This window comes from Clarias gariepinus, chromosome 3 (assembly GCF_024256425.1).
Source record: "Clarias gariepinus isolate MV-2021 ecotype Netherlands chromosome 3, CGAR_prim_01v2, whole genome shotgun sequence".
NCBI lineage: Eukaryota > Metazoa > Chordata > Actinopteri > Siluriformes > Clariidae > Clarias > Clarias gariepinus.
In genome coordinates, this window is record NC_071102.1 from 27,246,413 (window position 1) to 27,261,051 (window position 14,639).

Genomic DNA, 14,639 nt, shown 5'->3' on the forward strand with positions numbered 1-14,639 from the left:
CTGTGGGAACTACCACACCAAACTAGCTTTCTTCTGTAAAATTCCCCACGCAGCATTTCTCTATAAAACGATCTTGTTTTGCCATTCTGCTTACACTGCTGCTCTCTTTCTTCCTATAGAGCTGTTTGTTTTACTGCGGTGATTTTCCCTCCATTATTGTGCCATGCTGAAGAGAGAGAGAGAGAGAGTGAGGGGGGCTGTTCCTAGGGGTATGTGATGTCAAGCTGAGCATCTACCACACTTCACCAGGGGGACAATGAAAGATGTGAAATAACCTCTGGCTAAAACCAAAGACCTGACAACGATTCTCGATGTACACTTTATTAGCTTTCATGCTTTGCGCTTTGCTACTGCAACAGCTGTATTCACCAGCTTTATCTATATGCACCCCCCCCCCAACCCTCCACCCATGCTATCGCTTTGGCCTAACACACATTTTTGCAGGTATGATGCTTAATACAATCTGTACAGTTTTCTCTGGCTCTCACCTCTATACATTTTTTCCTCCTTTTTTTTTCTTTAGAATTTCTGTTCGCTCCTGGTCTCCCCTGCCAGGTACTGATCTCTCACTCTGCCCCTCAAAGTGCTGCCATTCCTCAACCCTGTCTCCACTTACTAATAGCTCACTCATGCATGTCAACAGCACCAATCATAAAATGACTTTTATAATACTTGTGCCTGAGGAAATGTTGCTTGCAATCTCAGCAGAGCATGCATAGGCCTTGCTAGTTGGCCATAAAGTCTGTATTTATTTATTTATTTATTTATTTCAGTAAATGGCTGCCAGAGATGTTGGGAGTTTTACTCTTTGCACAGGCATGTTACCCTCAAATGAATGCAGCTGTTTTTAACGCATACTTTGAATGCATACATACTGTACAATGTGAATCCTACTTACAGTATGGGAGGATTGTTACATTTACATCATGTCATTCGGCAGACGCCGTTATCCAAAGTGACTTATTTTTATCTCATTATATACCTCAGCAGTTTAGAGTCAAGGGCCTTGCTCAAGGGCCCAACAGTGGTAACTTGGTGATTGTGGGGTTTGAACCTGGGACCTTTCGCACCACAGCTTCATCACTAATGATGCTGTTTTTCCTAACACATACAGTATCCATATATGAATTTTGTTCATAAAATCACAGTTCATTCAAAATATGGCTGTCAGGTGAAGAAGGCATTTCGCACGTGCACTAAGAGAATGACATAAGATCAGAGACTCACCGTCACTCCAAAGAAGTTGGTTTCATTCATCACATCCAGCACTAACTTTCCCACCTCCCGGTCATCCATGGTCATGTTATGGAAAATGTTATGCCTCTGCTTCTGACGTACTTGCTCCATAACACGGCTTAATGTCTTAGCGATGACCCAGATGCCGTCGTAGGCAAAACCGTGAAATTTACTGGGCTCTACTCCTTTTTGTTCCCGCTCTCTGGTATACTCCCGCTCATACTCTTGGGGTGTCTGAACATGGAATAAAGCAAACAAAGCCATCTTAAAGATTTGTAATGATAAATAGACAGAGGTTAATGCAAGCAATATTATTAATACATTAAAACAATCAACTATTACAGTATAAGGAAGTGTCTCATTAAGTATCAACTGTATATATGTAATATAACAATGTAATATTAAGGTTTTATTATAATAAAATAAAAATAACAGATGTCAAATGTTAAAGCTTAGGATAATATATTGTACTACACTATATAGTCAAACCTGTGTGCAGACCTGACCATCACACCCATTTGTGCATTTGTTGCTGTAACAGCCACTACTCTTCTGGGAAGTCTTTCCACTGGATTTCGGAACATGGCTGTGGGGATTTGCCCATTCAACCACAAAAGCATTATTGAGGTCAGGCACCGTTGGTGGGCGAGGCAGCCTGGTGCACAACTGGCATTCCAATTCATCCCTAAGGTGTTCAGGCCACTCAAGTACTTCCCTACCAACCTTTTCAAAATATATATTATATATCACTCGCTTTGTGCTTTGTACAAGAATACAGAAGGGTATTACGGTACTATATAAAAGATTTTGTTTTCCAAACAATAGCCTTATGGACTTCTGGATGGATGGATGACTGGAGAATTGAGTTATGTCCAAATAACGCAAAATGCCAGACACTTACCCTTCCAGAAATTCCTTTAATCCGTTTGGCACTGAGAGGCTCAAAGTCCACACTTATGTAGCCTTCCATAGCAGTCAACAGTTTCCTGGTGGTGCAGTTGGTAGAGTTTGCCTGCTCCCACCAATTGCCTTGGTACCATCCTGGAATGATCCACTGATACTTACTGCCATACATGTTCAGGTTATAGGCCTAGAAGACACAAACAATGCAAAGAGATTCTTTGGAAAATTAATTATGAAACAAACATATTAACAATACATTTTCTAAGGATAACCAGTGCTTAGTAAAGTTACATGTGTTTTTTTATTATTGTAGTACATTCTAACTACGTATGTATTTAGTTAAAATATATTTATTACTTCAAAGCTTTAAAAAGTCATGTTCTTCAATTGTATTTAAAAACATACTTACACAACAGAAGACTTTAGAGGCCAGGTTTTCATCAAACTGACCGATGATTATCCTTACATCATTGTCCTATAAGCATAGTAGACAAATATAAGAAACAAGTCGCAAAGATCGTGCATTCATCCTGGTAAAGGTCAGAGTTGGAGAAAAGTCTAGTTCTTAGAAACTTTGAACGGGCCAGAATTCACCCTGAATGGAATGCCAGTCTATTAAAGGGCATCATGCACACACATTAATGCATTAACTCACACCTATGGACAGTTTATTATCACCAATTAACAAACCATGATGTTTTTGAAAGGTGGGAGGAAATGAGAGAACCTGAAGGAAACCAATACAGTCAGACCGTAAAGAATTCCTCACATACAGTAGTTCAAGATTGATCTGTGGGCTCTGGAACTATGACGTACCACCATGACACATAGTTCACTCATTTATTTTCAGTAAATGTTTTATTTATTATATGATAGATTCAGAGTCTGGAACATATCCTGTCTGGAATATCCCCTGGCATGGATTCCAGTTTATCGGGAGTGCCATGCATACACTCATTCATACTCTACCTAGAATCATTTTATTATGACTAATGGAGTCATAATGGGGATGGAGATAAGAGGTTAAAGGTCTCCTCAAGGAAAATTATACAATCACAGGGAGAACATGCAAACCTTCACTCAGGATGTCACCTAGGATCATAACTGAACCAGGGTACATGGAGCAATGCCACCCTTTGTGCACTTGTCCACTAAATTATCCTTTGGTAAATCTTTCATTTGCAAAGCAGCAGAGAATAGTAGAATCATATGGCATTAGTCAGAAATGAGATGAGTTGGGTGTTAAGCTTGGCTGTAAATGGCTATATTATATCATGTGACTCTGTTTGTTACAGTGCAGACAGTAATGCTGGTACTAAGAATTTCTCGCTGCCCAAAAAGGCCAGAGCACTGCTCTCTATCAGCAGGATATATCCATGCCGCTTGATTGAGTCTGTAAATAATTCAGCTAACTCGACTGCATTGTGTTTCCATCTCGTCCAGTTCAGCATCACAAAAGATCAATCTTTCAGTAGCTCTGTACACCGAGCTAGGACAGACTACAGACTCTAGAATCAGTACACTGAGGCACTGCAGACTGAGGCACTGTAAGGTTTAGTCCAGTAACATGATGTGAACTTTCCCATGCCTCTATGCCCAGAAAACAACCCCATCATTGTGCTTCCTAATTCCTCACATTGTAACACTGCCTAAAACCCATTTCTAGACAAATATACATAAAAATGGCTTGTGTGCGGAACCCTTTAGTCTTACCAAAAAACATTAATGTATTTCCTGTCATCTGTCTGTCTCCAGGTCTCTTTATATCTTACATGTTAATGGCTGGTTCATTTGATGTACAGGGTGTACGTGACACAGGGCACCTGGATAAAAGCTTAAATACAATATGCTCTCTTTGCTGATAATAAACAGAGATCCTCAGACCAGCGCAGGTGGATAAGCGAATCAAGATGTGACGGATACATTAAGCAATAAATCTTCTTTTCATCTCAGTCGATCATTGTTTATTCCGCTTTATCCTGTATACAGGGTTTGGGGGCCTGCAGCCCATCGAATGAGACTTATGGCACAAGGCAGGGTACACCCTGGGCAGTATGTCAATTAATCACAAGGCACAATACGGAGAATTATAGAAGGCCAATCAGCCTATTCTACATTTCTTTGGACTCTAGGAGGAAACCAGAGCACCCAGAGGAAACCCATCAAGCACAGGGAGCACATGCAAGATCCTGAGACAGGAATAAAATCCAGAACCTGGAGGTGCAAGGCAGTGCTAACCACTATGCCACCGTGCCTGCTTTTCCAAAATCTTTTCATTCATCTTAAAACTTATTAGGGCAATTAGGGCAATCCTTTTAAGCCTAACAGACTCAGACTTAGTGCGCTAAGCCAGTGTAGATTGCAGGCTCTAGACTGAGTACACTGAGACATTGCAGGCTCTAGACTGTACCTCCACACATCAGGAGACAACACTGTCTGAGGCAAATATACATTATAATTATGTTTAAAAATATTACTATTTTAAAATGAAAGGTCATAGAATTGACATCAATGTATCATTTTAAAAACAAATGAAGAAGCTGGTTTATTGTAAAAAATTTTTTTTACATGTGTTACATATGTTTAAAGAGAAAATATGTGAATACAGTGCATGTTATTTATAACAATAATGCCTAAAAAAAAAAAAAACACCTGGTGTATGAGTCACACTGAGGTGACAATCCCTAAAGATGAGATGAAGGACAGATATCTCAAATATTCATAAATACGACATAAGTTAAAAAAGAGCCGAATGATATTAGACCTTTCATCTCTTATCTTTTTCATGCAAATATAGTCACATGACTACAAAAAAAAAAAACATAAGATATAAAATAAGTAAATCCTTTATATAAGATGAATCTTTATAAATATTTGTGTAGGGTTCCTTTAAATCACAATCATATTTATCATACATAACCTATATCATAACCTATATACCAAATAACATTTATTATACATAACCTATATACCAACAGATATTGTGACATGAGATAAATAAAAAAAAAAAAAAATTATACCCTGCATTAGTTATTCCATTTTGATCCAGAAAGCTTTTACATCTGTGTAGTAATCAATAAAATCTACAAAATACTTTAAAGCAGCTTTCCTCTTGTACACCCAAAACCACAGGACACCCAGCCAATAAATGTGCACTAATGAGCAGCTTACATTTGCACCAATTTAAAGCCTATAGCACTTTTCCTGCCAGCACCCACAGACTCAGAACAATCAAGTAAATTTATCATCGCAGAAGAATGCATAGTGTGTGGTCTAACAATCTCCTATATTTTTCTTCACACAGCCTCACTAAGTGCCTGCAAAAACTCCTGGCTTCCCTCAGTATCTCCACGGCGCTTCGCAACAGCCAGAGAGCATGCTGGGATATTGTAGCTTTTGTAAGGAACGGTCCTGCTTTCCTTTTCAGGCTCTTCCGCATGCCTCAGTCAGTGGAAACCAGTGCTCAACCCCCCCGAGGGAAGGCTTTTAACCTGTGAAAATGCTTCCAACCCTCCAGAAGTTCTGAGACAGTCGAATAAAGGCTGTATTGATACCAGTGAGGCAGATTGTTCACACCGATTGTGATATTCAACAAGCTAAAAAGAATGCTGTATTAGCCAAAGAGTCTTTCATTCTCTGAATAACCCCATTAAGATCCATTAGCTGGAGTACTAATATGGCTGGAATTGTACAGGGTGGACAAATTACCAGCCAGTGTACAAGCAGTTTTACTGTATATCCGAGAGATATCAATTATTCATTCATAGATGCCAGACAGACAAGCAAGTTCGGTATATTGTGGCTATAACAGTCACTTTATTTTCATTCAATAATAATGGCTAGCATTGCTGCGTCAGAGCTCCAGGTACGAAATCCAGAGCTTGGGTCATTGTTTGTATGGTGTTTAAATGAACCCTAGATGTGCCTCACGTATAGTGTTTTCACCTCATCTGCCCAGGATGGGTTCCAGACACACCAGAACTCTGACCAGGATAGTCCCTACTACTGTATGATAAATTGGTTTATATATGTCATGGTGATGCATATTGCTTCAGTGTGTTTTTCTTTTTAAGGCCTGGTACCTGCTGAGCTCCTGTATGCATGTGCACTAAGGATGTGGTCTTGGAACTGTTACTAAACATCTTAATTGGTATCAGCAGATGCTAGACATCAGGTCTGGGAAATGGTGTCAATAAAGCAAAATATAGTGCAGAGGTACAAAAAAAAAAAAAAAAAACATTTGAACACATTAAATTAACTCCATCAAGCAAAAATGTTAGCCAAAGACTATTTGCCTAAATCTTCTGGTCAAACTGAGCACAAGACTACAGAGCACATTGGAGCTTTTAATAGTCCAGTGGTCTAGTTAATGCATTTATGATCTGTCCAATGCTGTGCATGAGTCACTGTAAGCAACAATATTTTGCCATCTGTGAGATGATATCAAGAGGTAAAAATATGGATGCTGTAAGGAAATATTTCTGTGATGGTATTTGGAAGAAGTTTAAGAAAGTAAGATAAATTAGGCAGTTCAGAGAAATCCAGTGGATGCGGATATGGCTGGGCAGATAAATACTGTAAATAGTTAAAAAGATAAAAGATCAATCAAGATCTTCATTAGCAAAGAAAGCACTAACGCCCATCACACAAATTATTTCTTAATCATCAAATTACTGTAGCCAATTAAACAGGCTGCCAGTAACAACTTATGGAAACCACACCCACAGAGATTATTGCTTCATAGTGCTTTAGTTTAACTAAACATTCGGGATTCGGGAACTGTAATAAACTTAAAACAAAAACTAACTCTGGGTTGAGGTTTTCAGAAGAAAAAAAAAAACATCATCTGAAATATGGCCACAATAATAAGTTAATTGTAACCATGTTTTTTTTTTATTTTTATTTTTTTTTTATTTGTACATAATGTAAATTTTACAGCTGAAAGTTTTCTATATTCTCTATACTTTCATTTCTTTTTTTTATTATATTCTTATTTTATATTCTTCATTTAGAATACTTAATTTTTCCTTTAATATTTAGGCCATGGGCGTTGTTAAAATATTTATTTTTATTTACATTTTATTTAACACTACACAATGGAAATTATTATACATATTCCATTATTCACTCCTTGTTTGATATAATTATTAATGCAAGCGTTTATTAGCTTTTCTATCCTTTAATGTAATGTATGACAGAAGTGAAATGAACCACATTAACCTCTTGCTCCTGTGTATTGCTCTATAACTATAAATGCAAATTTGGACAAACTAACATGTAAAATACGATACATTTGATTTTCAATTCAATTCACTCCACAACCCAGTACACATGGGATATAATGCATTTCACACATACTATAAAACTGAATATAAGACACATAATGAGTATAGATTGCTCCAGACATCTAAGCATTTGTATCCTACCATTAGTATTCAAGATCCTACCATGATCTATGGAATGTATAAAATGCTGAAGAGGCTCAGTTGACCTCAATTTTGTGTCAAGATCACACAAGTGGGAAAGATCTAATTGACTTGGAGAGGAGGGCTGTTATCGGGGAACGGCAAAAGCTGCAAAGACAGCTCAACTGTCTCGGTGTTTCAGTAGGAACAGTGACATGTGTACAGTATTTCTATCTGTGATTTTGTTTTTCAGGTGACAGGGAATATAAATGCAGACTGTCAGCAAGAACCACCACATGGTGAGGGATATTATTATAGTGATGCAGTGCATAAGACATTCATTACAAAGACAAATTTTGGAGTTCGGTGGTGCAAGAAACATAGGCATTGATATAGAGGAAAAAGAAAAAAAAAACGTGATATGGTCAGATGAGTCACCCTTCACCATATTTTCAACAAGTGGGCGAGTACATCTGTGGCATACAAGAGAACAGTAAAAGCCTGAAAGTAAGAACCCTATAGCAAAGGGGGTCTAGTTGCCTGTAACAGCAAGGGTCACTGCAAATAAATGCAAACCATGCTGATTGATAGACTTTGTACTACGATGAAACATTCTATCTTGATGGGAGTGGTCTCTTCAGGAGTTACCTCAACCTATCCCATCCACAGTGAGCTCATGGAATGGTTTAATGAGAATTGAAATGTTCTGAATCATATGTGATATCATTTTTCATTTGGAAAATTTTGAACCGGCATTACTGTATCTACAGTACCCATCAACTTTTTTTTAAGTACGGTTCCAGATAGAGAGTTCTATATGAAAGGAACATTTAGGGTGTTTTGGTTGCTTGAGACATTTCATGTTTAATTATCCCTTGGTGGAAAGGATTTATGAGATGCAAAGTGTTAATAGTTTCGAAATAAATCATATATGTTGTCTTACCTTCAGTTTCTTCACGTTAACACACGGGTCATTAGAAAAACTCTCAGTGTCTGCTATCTGGATATCTGCCTTCTCAAGCTCATTGGTCAAATCATTGCGTACCTGCAGGACACAGACAGAGAGAGTGGGGGGGGGGGGGACAGGGTGTTAGTAGATGAGGAATAGCATTCAGCGAGCCAGCCAAAACCAATCTCCTTGATTTATGCCTGAGTTCACTCTAATCTCCGGTGGATCCGACACCAGAGACATGCTGTTCACATCCACAAAAGCCTGAAAAGTCTGCCAGATCTGTTCTCCAGTGGTCTACTGTTCCCCCACAGGACTTTGGACATGACTGGGCACTGCCTCCATCACTCCCCCCCCCCACCATCAATTAAGCCTGCCAATGCATATTAATGTAAAATGGCCCGAAACAAGGCATACAGTTTTGTATGTACAGTATGATGTAACCTTGTAAGAGCGAACCCAGCCATGCGCTATTTGTGGTGCTGTGATCTATAACAAAGCTAGCCGAAAAGCTCTTTTCAGTGCGGAAAACCAAGTGAGAGCAGCTCAAATCAACAGACATCCTCATGATAAATGGATCCCAAATATTGCTCTAATAGGCAACTTCACTCTGGACATCAGACATTGTGGAAGATTGAATTAAGATTGATCGCCGGGGCTTGTTCTTCTGCACTGGATGGCATCTATAACTTTTAGAGCTTTCACAGAGCACTAAAGGGATAGAGAGAAAGAGCTTGTAGTAAAAGCATGCTAACTTGAAAGATGGATTATGAAAGGTCCTTTCCAGAAAAAGAAGAGAGAGAAAAAAACAGGGAAGAAGCAATTAAAAGTTGAAGTTCATGCACTGTCAGAAAAATGCTTCATGCTTCAACTATCAGAGTCACATTTGGTCACATGGGGCAAACTGTCCACAATAATATACACATATAAATGAAGCTTACAGTCAGTATAAACTGGCGCAATAGTGTGTAATAAGAGAGTAAAAGTGAAAAGTGGCTATAAAGTGCATTTCAAATTTTTAATAACGCCACTCAAGGCAATGATATCGAATGATTATTACCTTTATTACCATGGGTATGCAAGCCAACCATCCATTCAGTCAATTCAAGAATGGATGGCATGATGTATCGTCAATGAAAATCTGTATGTATATGTTGTAGTTGTTCTTTTGATGCTCCTATTAAGGGTTCGCCAGAGTGGACCATCCGATCTGCACAATTAACCTGGAACAGGTTTTGCACCACATGCCCTTCCTGACACAACCCTCCAATTTTTATCCAGGCTTGGGACCAGCCATAAGGATGCCATGCCTCCAGTGGCTGGGTGTCAATCCGAGGCCTTCTGCATGGCAGGCAAGAAGCCTACCACTGAGCCACCAATGCCCTTAAAATGTCTATACAGTAGTATATACTAGCTGAAGTACCTGTTATTGACGGGAAAAGAGCATGTTGGAATAGTTCAAAAGGATACTAAACTAAGCTGAAACTAAGACAATCAGTTTTAATGTGATCAGTGATGATATTAATATTTCAGGTTAAAGCCCATATACATGTCTGCTTGCAACAAACAAGAACCTTTTAATGTTTAATTTACCTGTATTTTCACAAAATTATTTCACCTAAAGATATCATTGAAAGAGCGAGGTCTGACTAGGGTACATTACAGACGAAACATTTCTTTTATTCATATAGATATAGTTTGAAATATTAATGTTAGAGATGGACTGAGTTCTTTGATCGCACATGTAAACAAATAAACTTTTCATGACAGCTGACATACAGTAAGTCTATTCAGGCATTTGAAAAGGCTTATTTCATTAAGCGCTAGCTTTCATAAAGACAAATTGATAAAAGTTTTCATTATAGCATGGGTTAGAATGTCCTTAAGCTGCACAGAATGAAGATCAATTCATGAGCACCGGCATACACCCACATTAACATACAGTATGTAAATGCTTCTGGATATTCCAACCATGTGGTGTGCATGGGGCTGGATGTGCCGTGTCATGTCACTCCATAGTTGGAATAAGTTTTTATTTATGTAAGCTCATCAACACTGTTCCTACTTGTCAATGAATATTTTTTATTTTTTTTAACAGACTGTGCTGGTGCTAGGATCAAGTCTGTCACAGGTTTAGAAATATACACTCATGTGACTCCCGAAGTCTTTCTTTAAGTAAAAATGACTTTTGCACAACTTTAATGAGCATATCGACAGCCTAATGAATATTGGACTAAATCCTGTAATCCAGGTGATACTGTGTGAGCATGTGCATGTCCACAGCTCTTTGAACACATCAATAAACAATATTGGTTGTTTGTGTGAGTGTGTGTATGTGTGTGTTGCAGCACCCGAGACCTTGAGCCTCCATAATAGATAACTCAAAGCGAAGAAGTGCAAGACGGGAGAGAGAAATTATCAGGTGTATGCTGAATGGCAAAAGGGCTCTAAAGGATTACGGGATTTGAGTCTAAAGCCAGGAGAGCTGAGCGTGATGTGATGAAATTTATAATGCATTTAGGCACTGACCTGTCAGGTGAACCCGGCCTAAAGAGAGTAAACAGGAAGGAGCGTGACTTGAGGCGAAGTGTTGAGCATCAACTAGTCCTACAGCTCATTTACTATCGGCTACACCTAGTCAATCATCACTTACAGTACATGCAGTTAGCTTAGCAAATGCAGCGTGACACCAGGCCAACCATTACAATCCAATTGCATTACACTCCACTTTACAGACTTTCCTGTTGTTGTACAGTGCCAGCAATTCACCAGAAAACCAAACAATCCTGTTTGTCTCTCACAACTTAGACTGGAGGCCCATGATAAATTACAGGGCAGGCTCTAGACGAGCCTTGTTGTTTAAACAGGTTGTTTTTTCCCCCAACCTTTTGAAATACACAGCGCTCCATCACATGCCCTCCAGTGATCTGCAGACTAGCCCCGCCCCCCCAGAGCTCTGCCTTGCCTCCAGCTGATCTGGCCTCTGTCCTGGGAGACTCGCACACAGACGATGTTAAGACATCAGAAGGTGTGTGTGTGTGTGGGTGTGCCAAGCAGGATCTGCCATAAGCCAGGAGGCCAGAAAGAGGATAACAGATAGATAACACTTCAAAATGTTACAAAAATCTGTGTTTTCCATTTGTCACACAGAGAGCAAAGAGTGTGCAACATGTTTTCTGTTAAACCTATATTTTAAAAGCTACAGTATATTAATATAATTCATGGTAATATGATTGTGTGCTAAATGGTGAATGAAATAATAATAATAATAATAATAATAATAATAATAATAGTATCTAAGATGATGGTAAAAAAAATGATAAATAGATTAATTCTCGGTTCTCGTTTAGTTTATAGTGGAAAGCTGTATGTAATATAAGAGGGTACTTGCATGCAACACATACATTACACATACTGTACAGTGCATTATTTAATTATGACTAAATACACAGTATATTGTTTGGCAAAATAATAAATTAATGGTAATCAAAGGTAACATTTATTTTCATAACTAAAAAAATATATTTTCTTTATGTAGCCTATAGATACAGAATAAATATGCTTATCATGGCTAGCACTATATCACAATATAGTGTGCCACAAGCAATTTTGCCCTGCTGCATAAAAACATACATAAATTCTTTACATAGAGATTCATTGACTAATTTTAGTAACATGTTACTTGGGTTACATTAGGTCACTTACTCATTCAGAGCACAAGTACACTCACTCACTCACACACTCACTCTTGTCACATGGAGGCTCCGTGTGGTCTGCTTGGGGTGTGTGTGGTGACTGGGGACGTTTCCACTTTACCATGAAGACGGTTTCGGCCTCGGCTGTTTGAGGACTTGTGCCCGCAGTCACTTAATAGCTTAGGAATGGAATTTCCTACAGTTTACCTGAACCTCCAATAACAAACTGGACTCCATATTTACAGAAAAGGACATCATCTGTTATATTAAACTTTCAGCCTAACACACAGTATGACAGCAAAACATTTCCTGCTATCTGTTATGACCTGAAGATTGTCAGGGACAATCTGATCATTTTGATTCATACACATTTTCTCACACACTTCATACACATTTCCATAATTTTCTTTTGATTCTGTAAAGCTTCTTAGAGACAATGACAAATGACCAATTGAGTTGAATTGAATCATGGGAAATTTTGGAAACACCAATTAGTCTGTATGTCTTTGAACTGTGGAACCAATCAATCAAACTTCACAAACACAAACGTGAGGACGGGATTTAAACCCCAGACCTTGGCGGTGCAAGGCCACAGTGCTAATCACAATGCCACTGTGCCGTCTATCATCATATTAACACAAACTGTCATCATACAATGAGTTGCTATTCCACTTATGAGAAGGCAAACAATGTGTAAAACCTTTGTTTTTTAAACATTGGCAAGACACCTCCTGAAGTGTTTTGACACCAGAAAGTAAAAAAAAAATATATATATATTATGTCTATTTTAAATGCTTTTTTGCGTCATTTAAGATGCTTTTTCGGGCATAATCTCTAAAATGTCATAAATAGAAAGCCTGACATATAATACATCTTTATATAACTCCTAACATTTTATGAAAATCGATGCATGTCAAGTGACATCTCTCAAAAGGTCAAAACAGTCGAGTACAGTATGTTTCATACTGTAGCAGCTGTAATAAAGTATATCATCACAGACAATATCAACTATTCTGACAATTACACGTAATGATATCATAAAAGTTACTGTATATAACTGGGAAGAAACCGAACATTTTAAAGCTACAGTATATACCATTTAATAAAACAAATTCATGTAAACTAAATGATGCTTCCCTTCACCTGCCACTTATCCAGATATGATAAACTGAACATGGGAGTATGTGCAGTATATTTTAGGAGATTTTAAGGCATGTTGTATATATGTTCCTATTATATTTAGGAACATATATACAACATAGCACTGTCAGATTGAAATTTATCACCATAATAAATGACCTCCGAACAATTGCTTGAGTGAGTGAGATAATTGGATGAAAAGATTTATCCCTTGCCTTTCGAACTGTCTCTCTGAAACTGGTTAATACGCCTTTCAACAGATAACAGCAATTGTGCTACTTGAAAGGTTGTCATTTTACTGTGACATGATGCTGAATGATCGCTCATACGTCCAATATTTATCTCGGTGACCTCAAAATAAATGCCCATGGCTGGATTATGATTGCAATAGCGGGCGTACGACTTGAGCATGCACGAATCCTTAATTAAGACCTGCAGCAATGGGGGAAGCCTAACATTTACTCAGTATCCATCCTGGCTTCATTTATATTCCGTTCACTTCATCTGCTAGTCTTGGTGAAAATCCCTCTTGCACAAAAACGCACCCAAACACAAGCAGACATGAACACACAGAGGCACTCTGAAAGGTAGGGGAGGAGAGAGAGAGAGAGAGAAAAAAAAAAGCACTGGACCAACAGTTCACAGGAAAAGGAAACAATGTAAACAATTGTGTAGACAAGTGAGATCAATAGAACCTGCCTTTGCTCTTCAGAAATCACAAGGTCTCAGATCTAGATAAAACATTACGCTCATATCGCCGCCGATAAGAGATGTGCAAGATCGCAAAAACAATCAGAGACTCCCAGCAGCTACTGGACTCATTGTTTGGATGAGTTGAGAAGGAAGGATAACTGCTTGACCTTTTTCTGTGTTTGATTTCGTGTCGGATTATTCCCACTGGCCAAACACACTCACGCTCGTGTGGGAAGTACATGCTCAGCCTGAGTCGGGTAAAAGACAAGTCTGGACCAGACTATGTGAAAGCACTGGGATTTCCCCCCCCACCCCCACCCCCCCGCCATCCTCCCAGAGGAGCAAACATGCCTTCTAAACAGAGAGACGGCCTAAGCACAAATAAATGCAGGTGTGTGGATGCGCATATATTACTGTAGAGCTAATGTTCTATTCTTAGATCTATTTTTAATGAGTATTTCTGGTGAAACAGTCACAAATGAATACAAAGATGCAAATGCACACATACACACACCCACCCACACATCAATATAAGGGCAGGCCAAATGCTCCCATCAAAGCTGAAAGAGATGGATGACTTTTACTTTGTCCATCACCTCAGGGAATGCAATTAGCTTT

At 38.6% G+C, this 14,639-nt stretch overlaps 1 protein-coding gene across 1 annotated transcript in view; it reads right to left on the reverse strand.

The window, feature by feature from the left end:
- Positions 1-14,639, reverse strand: part of gabbr2 (gamma-aminobutyric acid (GABA) B receptor, 2) — a 204,344-nt gene that overhangs the window by 70,746 nt on the left and 118,959 nt on the right. Inside the window, exons 4-7 of the mRNA XM_053492912.1 lie at positions 8,488-8,589; positions 2,549-2,614; positions 2,138-2,326; positions 1,228-1,470 (exon numbers count right to left, since the gene is read on the reverse strand). Coding sequence (XP_053348887.1) covers positions 1,228-1,470; positions 2,138-2,326; positions 2,549-2,614; positions 8,488-8,589 — 600 coding nt within the window. The remainder of the gene's footprint in view (positions 1-1,227; positions 1,471-2,137; positions 2,327-2,548; positions 2,615-8,487; positions 8,590-14,639) is intronic.